Source organism: Amblyomma mixtum, chromosome 2 (assembly GCF_055824585.1).
Source record: "Amblyomma mixtum isolate Tamu chromosome 2, ASM5582458v1, whole genome shotgun sequence".
NCBI lineage: Eukaryota > Metazoa > Arthropoda > Arachnida > Ixodida > Ixodidae > Amblyomma > Amblyomma mixtum.
This window is the reverse complement of record NC_143013.1, coordinates 74,941,754-74,954,034: the sequence shown is the minus strand read 5'-3', so window position 1 is coordinate 74,954,034 and position 12,281 is coordinate 74,941,754. Positions and strand designations below refer to the sequence as shown.

Here is a 12,281-nt window from a genome sequence, read left to right as displayed (position 1 = left end):
GATGTTGGATGAGTTGCTAATGCCGCAGTCAAACTCCTTTCTTGGGAGCAATATCAGTAAATGCCTTCAGCAGTTCATTTTTCAATTAATCTCTGGTTGAAAGCGAAGCAATGTGATCCTTGCACAATGTGCCAACCCATTCATGCCAAAAGAAGACTACGACACCGCTGTTCTGTCTCGTCATCCGTCTGTCGGAAGCTGCCCCACGGCAAAAATGGTCCAGCCGTTTTTCAGCATCTTTCTACGATATCACAGGCCATTACAAATTGGAAAGAGGCCCAAATTTCCACCACCTGACAAAACTTTGGATAAGGCTAAAGAGACCATCTGGAGGAGACTCCAAACGAGGTCCTTTCTTAGCCACTATATATTAGTAAAAACTTACCCGGATAACTTTAAACCCGAGTGCGGGTAATGTGGCGAAACAGCCTCGTATGATCACATAATATGGCAATGTAAAGAACTTCCATCGGAGGATCCGGCACAAATTCCTTCTATTGAGCAATGAGAGGCCGTTCTGGTCAGCTCAGAGGTCCCCGGCATTCAAGCCTTGGCCACCGAGTGAGCCGCTATCGTCGCCGCCAGCCGTGGGCCGGAGGCCATCTATGGACCGTATGCATCTGTATTTTGACGAAATAAATATTTTCCAATCCAATCAACGTCCTCCTGCGCTGGTCAAAAGAACAAGGACAGATCCAGGAACTGTTCCAAAAATGAAGAAAGATGTTAGTGCAGCAGGGTCTATGTCCAGGGGCGCAGAAAACAGCTACCAAAGAACCTGGACAGAAGAGAGAGAAGCAGACTTGCTCCGAACTCATAAGTAATGTGTTTTTTTATTAAGGTTATCTTGTACCTTTGAAAAAAGGAGCAGAGGAGACAGCAAGCACTGTTCTCGGCAGTCACCTTGAATTTAAATTGCACTGTTGTTTGAATGCGCCCAGTGGTGACTCGTTTAGTGGCCACGTGAAAAGATAGGGCATAGGTAGGGAGATCATAGAGGCTTTCTTTATCGCCAATATATATATATATATATATATATATATATATATATATATATATATATATATATATATATATACGCGAAGGTTGTATCATCACATCTTTAATACCGCTATCATCCAGTTATATGGCGTTTGTCGGCAAATGGTACAGGCAGTTGTTAATTAAAATAAGCGACACGCATGCTCAGTTATGGCTCTCATTCCCTTTAATAGCCCATTTTTTTCAAATAGAATTTCAGTTGATAGTTGCGCTACTCGTCTCCACTTGTCTCGTTTCGTCCTTCGTCCCTGTCACCACTCAACTCATTCAAGCAGCAGAGCGATGCAATACCAACTGGCCTCCTTTGTCGCCTTGCTAAATTCAAATTAAAAATGATCAAAATAAATCTCAAATATAATTCAGAAATATTCAGATAAACGGCTTAGAGCGCCACTATCAGCCCAGAACGCATCACAAACAGTCGCATGGAATCAAGATTCTTCCAGAGCGACGGGGTTGTGTCTAAAGTGCATAGCACACAGACCTCAGACTGGAGAACGGCAGACATTCTATCGACTTGGTTAACAGCGTTGGTAGTGCCTGTTCTGAACCCCCAAAGAGATTCAGCGGATCTCTCCTCGTAGAGGCTGATGTCGCTCACCTCGAGCGATTCACAGTTAATGAAGTCAGCGATTTACAGTTGACTGTCGTGGCGGCTGAATTCGAGCGTTGCTTGCAACCATGTATGACTGGCTTCTGAGAGCGCAAGGCAGCGTTTCAAATTAACCTCGTTAGATAGAGGACAAAAGGGAAGTCTCCTCAACCGTTGATTTATTCTTGAACGCGTAGAAGGCCTACGACTATGTCGTGCCAGAAACCATTATTTTCTTAGCTGCAGCCCATGAAAGGAAAGATTTAAAATGTATGGTGTTGAATGACGCATAAAACCGCCAACGCGAGGCAGTTTTTATCTTTCTGCTTTCGGCAATATCCTCACGGCCTCAGCACGTACATTGTGCGGTCTTTTGTTCGATTTGGTTTGGTTTGGTTTCTTGTTGTTTGACGTCCCAAAGCGACACAGGCTATGAGGGACGCCGTAGTGAAGGAGGCCTCCGGAAATTTCGACCACCAGGGGTTCTTTAACGTGCACTGACATCGCACAGCACACGACCCTCTATAATTTCGTCTTCATCGAAATTCAGCCGCGGCGGCCTGGATCGAATTGGCGTCTTTCGGGTCAGCAGCCGAGTGCCATAACCACTGAGCCACCGCGGCAGGGGTGTTGTCTTTTGTTAGCGGCCTCGCTCATTCAGCATTCACATGTATTCTAAAGACATGTACTAGAACAGAACCCCTTAATCTCTGCTTTCAAAGACTTCTCTGGGATCCTAGGATGTTAAGACGCCTCGGAAAGACATTTAGCAGCACGAAAATCCTGTCGCGAGGAGTGCCGCAAGAAATCGTGTTGTTTCGGATTTTGTTTAACATTGCTATATCAGCTCTGCCGGTACCTTGCCATGAGGACGTAAACCACTGAGAATGCCAGTTTTCGCTGGTGGCATCAGCGACTGGAGATCAGGATTCCAGTTCACGCATTTCGAAATAGCAGCTTCTCATAAGCGAAAGGACGTTTTTTGTGGCTTAAAGCGCAGCCTTGACGACTTGATTGCCTCCAGTACTGGCCGAAGCCTTTTCACGTGACCGTCAATGTTTCAAGCGATGACGACAAAATCATTGAGTCAAATTCATCGAGCTGCATCGAAACCAAATTCAGTGGAACTGAACTTCCTTTCTTCGTGCCGGCATGTTAAAAAAAAAAAAACGTTATTCAAACAGAACAAATGGTTGGTTGGTTGGTTTATGGGGTTTAACGTCCCAAAGCGACTAAGGCTATGAGAGACGCCGTAGTAGAGGGCTCCGGAAATTTCGACCACCTGGGGTTCTTTAACGTGCACTGACATCGCACAGTACACGGGCCTCGAATTTCTCCTCCAAAGAAATTCAGCCGCCGCGGCCGGGATCGAACCCGCGTCTTTCGGGTCAGCAGCCGAGCACCATAGCCACTGAGCCACCGCGGCGGCACAGAACAAATGGGAAACTTGGTTCCCGTTAAAGATAAATTAGGTTTGATACCAAGTTTCCCACAGAACAAATGGGAAACTTGGTATCAAACCTAATTTATCTTTAACGGGAACGACTTGATGAATGGCAAGCAGGACATGGGCGTTTTCTAACCTAATATTCAGCTCCTTTCCCACAAAATTCATCGAAGGGCATAAAGATAAGCAAGAATAAATATAATATTATATATTATCATAAAGCATCTACTTACGAGCAGAAAAAATATATGTTAGCATTGCGAGTTGGTTGAACGGCCACTACTGTTTCTTGTGCTGCGACCGTATTCTTCCCAGGACTCAATATTTGTATTCCATGTCAACACAGCACTAAAGAAACAACGTAAAACCTCATCATACAGCCCCTTAAAGCCTTTGAGCTCATACATATAGATTCTATAACTATGCATTTCCCTTAATCATAATGTTATAATTATTCCCTGCAGAATCCCTTCCATATATCAGTATACAGCTTTGCGCACCCGGCCTCTTTTTTTTTGTACGCACAAAGCACTAACTAGCATAGCCAGCTCGTTAAATCACTCCCTTCCATTGTTTAAGAGGATGCGGCATTCAATTCGCAGTCGGATTCCTCCATGAGCACATTCAACTGGCTTCGTGTATTCAATTTCGTATTTCTCTATAGCTGAAGTGAGATTCATGGGCCACAAGGAGGCTTTTGCCGCATGAGGCAGATTTAGGGCTGCTTTTACAGTCCGTTTCTCCTCTCTCTCTCACCCTCCCCTCATAGCGTGAGGCTGAGGGAAGATGACGGTACCTTTGTTTGCATTGGAGCGAGTTCACGCGCTTGTGAATGCCTTTGGAAGCGAAATGCAAGCTGAAGGTGCTTCAGTAAACATTAATCGGACTGCTTCCTTGAGTGGCTGGTTCCTCCACTTGACTTCCGTACGTATTTTACATGCTAACCCTACACTACGGATGCGAGAGACGGAGATGCCCTCGAAAAATGCCTAACTAGGACCAACCACAGGTCCAATTTTTTTAAGGCGAAATACTGAATTGGAAACAGTTGGGTGAGGACTTGACACCGACGTAACCAATTAGTTTTGCCATAAACTAGTGGTGAGCGAATGTGAGACTTTAGAAACTAATCTAATGCTTATACTGCAGAAAAAAAACATGATGGATTACGATTAGATTACTGAGAGAACCTAATTGAACACGAATCGACTCTTTGTGTGATTATATGCAACTCATGCGAATATTCCTAGAAGAATATTCGTGCGAAATATTTAAGCTGGAACCATGGCTTGATGAATTTGTTCATTTATTTATTTATTTATTTATTGCACACATCAAATGCCCTTGACAGGGGTAATACATGAAGGGAAACCCAATGCAATACAAAATATTAACACGGAATGAATTACACTGGGTTTCGAGCACAATAATTTCGATGGCGTTATTTAAATGAACGGCGCTGGCGTGGAGTGAGGCTGCGCCAGGCAGACCATTCCAACCATTCCCATTCCAACTCCTGTCTGAACAAGGAACGCCGGTGGGCAGCAGTATACGTGCGCGAGGGGGGATCAACAGCTTTAGTGTGACTGGCACGAAGGGAGACGTAGTGACCTCATGCGATTAAAGCAGTAATCATCGAAATGCGCAACGCTGATCTCAACTTAAGAGCTCGCAACACGAAGTCGGTGCATTAGTTCTTTGACCGTCAAGTCAAACGCCAAGGAAGATTACCTTATGTTCGTGATGACTATACAGCGACTAAAAAACAGCGCCAAACCTCGGCTGATGAGAGGGAAGAGAATTCAAGCCATGGCCCCGGATATCGTGAGTAAAGGCGGGCATAGTGAAACCAGACTGAAACCTGTAGCGTTTCCCAGTCTTGAAAGCCTTAGCTATGAAACTTACAAGTTGCCACAGGAATCGGCGGAGTCACGGCGCTGAACCCTACCGACCCAGAACTATCGAGGCAGCATGGCGTGTGACGTCAGAAAGGGTCTCATTCTCACTGCGAAAGCACTACTTCACGAGGTGTAACCGGCTCAAGAGTTCGTGTGAAACTTGACCTTGAAGGCGACCTTGACCAAACCATAAATAAATAAATAAAATATTGCCGCGACTGGGATTCCAACCCGCGGCGGCGCGAACCGGTTAACTTCGCTGGCCACTGCGGGACAGCACTGGGCTATCGTTGCAGTCGACCACTCCTCGCGTTAAACTGCAGCACACACTCACGCGGCGCACTGCACATTGTCATCTTCTTCAACTAAAACTGCAACTACTGTACAGGCTCTCGCGCTGTGCATTGCACATCCTCATTGCACATCAACTAACACTACTGTCGAACTAATATCTTCGCCAAACTTATCGACTACCCACGAAAATAAAACCATGGGCCAACCAGCCTATACGCGTGTTTTCGCACTTCTACGCTGTTTAACTATACATTAAATCCCTCCAAATATTTTTGTACAGTTCTCGAAAGAAACTATGCCATACTTTATTAGAACATTGCGCCACTTGTTCGAAAACTGTCCGGAAAGTTGGGAATGGATTCGATTCGCTTACAATAATTTTCAACATGCACATTTTGACGTTTTCAGTGAACCGAACACAACGATATTCCATTCGTTATTCTAAAATTTTGAACATGCGCCCACCCCCTACCATAAACCGCTTCGAAATCCAAATATCAGCAATGGCACACCTGAATCAAAGATGCGAATGTAACTGCGAAATGTAACAAAGTCATGTGCACAGCCGACTCAATTCCGTTTTTTTTTAATCAATGGACAAAAATACAGAACCAGCGGCTTTATTTAGCCATACAAAAATCAAAATAACGAGCGTGGCTGCAGATATCGAAACGAACGTATACTGGCAGATGAATATGCATTTTTGACGAATCCCACACAATCTCAATAACGACAGCACGAGTTCTTTTGCTGTTTTCTTTCTTTCTTTAGTTCAGTCATTATCTGTTTCACACAGAAGTCAGCACTCGCTCATGAGTAGGACGCCTCATATTTCACTTCAATATAAGTTCGATCAACTTGGCTCCCACCGTGCCTTCTCGCACGTTGCGGAATTTCTGAACTTGGCCCCGGGCGAACTCGGCAATTGAGGGGTGAACAGTGAAACCGATCGCCGAGAGGTGCCGTTTCCAGACGTCGACGCGTGTCGTATTCGGTGGCTCCCGGATGTCTCGGGCTGCTATGGCCGCTTCCCTCTTGCGGATATAGCTTTCAGCAAATTCCTTGCTTGGGAATAAACATACCCCAACGTCGCATCGAGTTTGTGCATAGGCGAATACCATGGCCATGTCTGTCACCTGGGCGAGATCTTCGTCAGACGTGATCCTTGCGTTCAAGGACTTGCTGCAGGTAGGCTCAGCCATGGCGGCGGACGCGTGGCACCAGTAATGAACGAGCGGGTTCAAGGCCGCCGAGTACGGTGACCGGCGACATAGCCGAAGGTCTATGAGGTAAGGGCTGTAAGAGTTCCAACCCAGGAGTTCTTGTCCTGTCTTAAAGATCGCATTCATTTCCTCTGTAATGCACGGAAAGCAAAGCCACTGGATCAAATCATTGTATTCCGTTCCTGACGTCTTGTGTAGATGGGTAATATCTTGAAGGACGGCGCAGTACTTGTATCTTGATGACAGCGTACCGGCTCGTACGCGTTGCATTTCGTGAAGGGGGAAGTGATTCAGGAACATGTCCAAACCGGCGATTAACGACAGGTAAGATTCGTTGTTCAGCCAGTCGGCGAAATTCTCACCACCCCGGTCCAAGTAGGACGCTGTACGGTAGAAAGGTTCAGGTTCCAAGATCTTCTTCAGTCGCTCTTGTAAACGCAGCACACTAGCAGTGGTTCGTATGCCCTTGGCTTCGAGAATGCGGTACATGCATACGACGACAGCGAAAAGGCCCTTACGATTTTCTGCGTGTCCAATATCTTCCACCGCAGCCGGCTTCGCAGCATCCACAACAGCGCTCGATCCCGGCACTTGGCTTACGGCCAACAGGTCCCACGGCGATATCTCCTCGCCCGCGCGTCCAATGGTCAGTCCGAACGACACCCAATCTCTATCCAAGGGGGCCTTGATCTTCGCACCTTCGACGTACATAAACTGGACAGCGTACTCAACAGGCAAGCGCCCTGTAGCCAGACCCTCTGCCACGGCTTTCACGAGGTCGTCCTCGGATGCGAAGCACTGCGGCACGCAAACGGTTGGCTTCGAGCCCGGGTGTGCCTCGAACCACTCCGATGGGTACTGTCGCGGTCGACATTTTGGTGCAACAGGTGCACTTGACGCAGGAGCATCCCCGCTCAGCGCAGGTTCGTCTTCTTTTCCGAAACTCGCAGAAGCCATTTCAAACACAAAAAGCGCCAAACTCCACGCAGCCCACTGGCAACAAACGGGCAACCACGCGCTACAACGAGCAAAATTAGCGCGAGCATATAACCATGAAACAACTGTGAAAAAACAGCCAGAGACGGGGTGCACAGTGTTGCCCGCGTTGTCGTCGCTGCCGCGCCGCAGCGCTGCGCCCGTCGTGTTGGCTGCGCACGAAGTCGTTCGCGGAAGTCAAGCGAAAATACCAAAAGTTTAGTAAGTTACGAAGAAAAATAATAAAAGACAAAAAAATAGGGCCGTATAGTACCGCACGTGGTGCTTCCTTGTAATTTTTTTTATTTCTACTATGCATGCAGTTTGCTCAGTTCGCCCCTACCCGTGTCGCCATCTAGTGGCCAGAGTATCAACGCTGAGTCCGCCAAAACTTGCTCCGATCAGCCGCTGCCTCTGTTTGCTTAGAAAGTGAGCATTTCCTTCGAATAAGACTTCACTGCCTCGTCTTAATTGGTCGCGATATGCTTCTGTGGCGCAACTGGCACGGATCCGAGGCGCAATAATAAGCTTGGGTACTGCCACTGATCTAACCCCGTAGTGATCAGTCGCTACTACTGCGTAGCAGACCGCCACGCTGCATTCGCGAAGGAAACCCAGTTAAGCGAAGAATTCTTCTCGGCGAGACCGCGAGAAAAATTCACCGGACACTTACGCGTTTTCCTTGTGCTAATGCGGCTTTCAGCGACGTTTGGGTTGGCGCGGAGTTTTTATACCAGTCGAAATGTATAGTCACTCGATGCAGTGGTGTGGATCCGTGCTGCATTTGTGCCGCTACATTTGCAGATGCGTTGTTCTCTCCTGGAATTCTTCGAATTCCATTCGTGTACCATTCGTGTGGTGCAGGAGAGGTAGCAGCAGCATAGCGATGTGTGGTGTGCAGGAAGGGTTCGCGGCCATGGACACCGACGACGAGGCCATGATTTAAACGAACATTCTGGCGACGGATGGGGACTGTCCCTATGCCTACTTACGTATTTTTCGTCGTTGGCAGCTCCTTACTAACTTGTCTTGCGTTCAAACGCGGCTTCTAAAGGAGACTCGATACCCTTACTGCATGTGGTACGGCGGGAATTCGCCCGCTTTTCTTTTGTTGATGGCAGGATCGTTCCCTTCTAATACCAGGAAGGAGGTCGTAATAACTGTTCATGTTTCATTTTGTTTGCTATGGTGTGAGGTCTACTGCTCACCGCATAGCTTGTCTAGCTCATTTATTCTTGAACCCGCTGTCTGAACGCCAGCCAATGTACAAAAGGCAAAACGCTTGTCTAAAACATGTTCTGGGAGGGTTTCCAGCTGAACACGCGATATCTAGCAATAAAATTTTGTTAAAAATGGTCTGGATGTAAGCACGTGCAGTTAAACTCGTAGGATTTCACCGTCATTTTTTGCCTGCCTGGTCACAGCAGCTTTGGGAGCTGCAGAACACACAGCTCAGTCGTTCTAGACATGTTTTGCCCTCTGTAGCACGTGGGCCGCGGGAACGTAAACATACGCGCACCACCGATGCGTGATACACGATACTCGTCGGAGGCTTATGCTGGGACGTCGCCGGTTTTTTGTGCATGTTGTTATGCCCGAGCACACATTCCGCTGGCCTCCGTAGCGCCGTGTGCCCGCCATCGCGGGAAGCCCGGACTCGCGGACATGTCGAGTCTTGCTACATGATTCATCCCGGCTCACCCGGCGCAATTCCCTATCCCTTTCCTCGCTAGCGTCGGCTCGATTCTCAACCACGGTGCAAGAATAGTATATTCTTACACCGTGGTCTCAACCGACGCTTCGCCAGCAGCACTTTCCGGGCTGCTAACTTTCAACAGCCGAGCCCTTCTCGTCCATTCGTCCAATTCAAACGGTGGCCAGTGTCGTGACCTCATTGGAGGGTCCGAACAGCTGGTTACTGCAACCGTCACCGGAGGTTATAAAACCCGAGCCGCGCTGAACAGGAGCGGCAGACGGGGGGCAGACGGAGACCTCGAGCGGGAGAGACGTTCACCCTGGGCATCGCCGCGCTCCATTGTGCGAGCTGTTGTGCTCTCGGCCCCTGCGCCGATTTTGTAACGCCCTTGTATATTGTGTACAGAAATGTTTCGTTGACTCACCGTCGCCTTGGCCGTTTCATCGTTAAGGTCTACGCAACAGCAGCAGCAGGCTGAGATGCCCGAGTCCCTACAGTGTTGACTGGGTGGGAGGCCAGTCCTAATAATGTGCACTTCACTCTCCTTTCCAGAGTGGGGCCCTCCGGCAGCATTGCTCCAGCAGAGTTTTGTGTGTTGGCTTACCTATGCCGGGCTGTGCTAGCCAATATTTTAGTTCATTTTAGTGACGCATGGTTGCTAAAACACGTAATGATCGCGCCAGTCAATTTTTGTGATGAGTTTTAGTAATGCACTGTTCCTCCCACACGGAACCGTGGACAACAAACATCAGGTGTGCAGCGAGTGGTCAGATAACAAAAGCATGACATAAAAGGTGACATGAAGAAAGCCAACTGCCACCGCGAAACCAACGAAATCACGAGGGAATGTTTTCCTTGTAATTTATGAATTGAATCAATTGGATATTAATAGTGTAATGATATTTTGACAGAAAGATAATTTATTCGAAAGAAAAAACATCCACGATCCGCAGATGTGGATCCGAACCCACGACCTCTGAATTTCGCGTACTTAGCTCTACCAACTGATTTAGTTTGGTGGCTGTCTAATCTTCTACTTTCGGTGTGTTTATGTTGCTGCAATATAATCTTGAGAGTGTTCACTAACGCCACCCTCGTCCCCTTGGGCCTAGTACGTCCTGTTTTACCGCGAGCGCCACGTAGAACGTGGAAAACGGTGAGGGTGGAAGCTGTGCGAGAACTCTCTTATGCTACCGTGGCATCAAGACTGACAGACCCAAGGCCCTCCTTAAGATATTGAGCAGACAAAGGAAGAGAAATGAGAGGCTCGTTAGGACATGCATATAAAGGAAGCCAGCAGTCAGCAAGGAAAGCACAGGGGACTATGTTTCTATTTTTTATATGTGGTGTTAATGAAAGATCATTAGCGCAATTAATCAAATAAAGAATTGACACACGATTACGATAATCGGTAATGAGAAATTTGAGCGTAGCTCTTCGCACCACACCAAATGGTGCATCATGCTCCCCTTCATTATCTTTGCTTACAAAAATACTGCCGAGGGAAGAATAACCAGCTTCTCCCAGTTTTTTTCCTTGTGCATGGCCCCCAGCCTACCTTCACTCTCGAAGCACCTTTCTTCTCTGCCCTCACAACCTCATCAGTGCTCTCCCACGAAGAATTTACTTCCCGTATTGCTTGCTGCCCTACCGCTGCCCGCCTGTTTACCGACGCCTACAAATACTCCCGGAAAGGCACCCATGACTTCACCCACTTCGCTGTCTTTCTTCCCTGGCAATAACGTGTTGCTGTGAGTTCCAGTGCACACCCCCCGGTTAGTGCGAAAAATTCTTCATCCGATATATTGGTCCGTACACGGTACTCGTAACAAACGTCACCTGTGAACTATCGCGTTGCCCCTGTCCCTCGTGTAAGGGCGTTTCACCTAAGATTTTGCATAATTTTTAAAAATAGGCTTTTTGAGTCAGAAGAGGGTTTTTCTGTCATAGCATTGTCAGATAAGTATTACGTCAGAATACAGCAAAGACGGGCTAACTAGCAGGCTGGTTAACTAATATTGAGCAGTTAACTTTTTAACTACTATTCTTAGGTCCCTTAATTATTGAGAGGCGTGTAGCCCACCGTAAGTAATATTTATATCAGTTTTTTTAATTTTGTTCCCCGGTTACCCTCGACGGTGTGGCCCAACAATTTTTGGCTATTTGGACGAGTTACTTGCACTGGAGATGTTGCTTTGCCTGCAAGCGTCTTTAAGGCACATGTATTTTGGTGCGGTGTAGCCAAAATTTCTTTTTCCACAGCGCCGAGGGCAACCGCGTTTTCTAAGTTCGAAAAGCTGATATCGATATTGCTTACGGTGGGCTACACGCCTCTCAATAATTAAGGAGCCTAACATTAATAGTTAAAAAGTTAACTGTTCAATATTAGTTAACCAGAATGCGAGTAAAATACGTCTTAGCTGTTTTCTGATGTACTAAACCACTGGAAATGCTATGCCGAAAAAAAGCGCTCTTCTAACAAATAGTCTATATTTGTAAATTGTGTGAAGTCTTAGGTGAAACACCCTGAATATTGAGGACACAGACTGAGTATCCAATATATAAGGGGACAGCGCGGCGGAAATAGACGCCTCTGCAGCACACGTATTGGGCCCAATATTGGAAATGGACGGTTTCACTCTGACATTTTTCTACGACCAGCCTTTACCAGTACATTTGCCAATATTGGGTCGATTAATTGTGTGCTGCGGTTCAAGCATCAGTCATGTTGAGGGCTACGAGCGGTGCTCCTCTATAGTTCAACTACATGCCACTAGCTTATATAATTCGGCTTAGGAGGTGAAAGCGATTGTCGGTCTTCAATCAGCGTGTTCACCGTATATGCCTGCTTCGAAGCACTTTTTACGCACGCTTCTGCCGCTGCCCGCTTGAACTGACACACAAGGGAGGCACCATGCGATCTCCAGGAAAACAAAAACACCTGTCGGATACTTCAGAAGGCGCTAATTTCCGACAAAAAAAAAGGCGAAGTATTCATCATCAGCTCCACGTGGTAGCTGGGCTTTACGCCATCAGCCCGCGTCAAGCATATCGTGCGGCGTCGGACGTGCATGCCCATTACCTCGAATGCCAAACATGTTAATTCCTTTTCGGT

At 47.2% G+C, this 12,281-nt stretch overlaps 2 protein-coding genes across 2 annotated transcripts in view; one reads left to right on the top strand and one right to left on the bottom strand.

Annotated features, from left to right (window-relative positions):
• Positions 1 to 12,281, top strand: part of LOC149359781 (neprilysin-2-like) — a gene marked incomplete at its 5' end in the record, with an annotated part of 123,335 nt that overhangs the window by 91,844 nt on the left and 19,210 nt on the right. The gene's annotated exons all lie outside the window — the stretch shown is intronic.
• Positions 5,843 to 7,628, bottom strand: LOC149359782 (uncharacterized). The gene has a single exon (XM_089569142.1). The coding sequence runs from the start codon at positions 7,450 to 7,452 to the stop codon at positions 6,106 to 6,108; it is 1,347 nt and encodes a 448-aa protein (XP_089425268.1). The 5' UTR covers positions 7,453 to 7,628; the 3' UTR covers positions 5,843 to 6,105.

Coding starts and splice junctions, on each gene's coding strand:
- LOC149359782 (XM_089569142.1), bottom strand. CDS start 7,452: ATGGCTTCTGCGAGTTTCGGAAAAGAAGACGAACCTGCGCTGAGCGGG.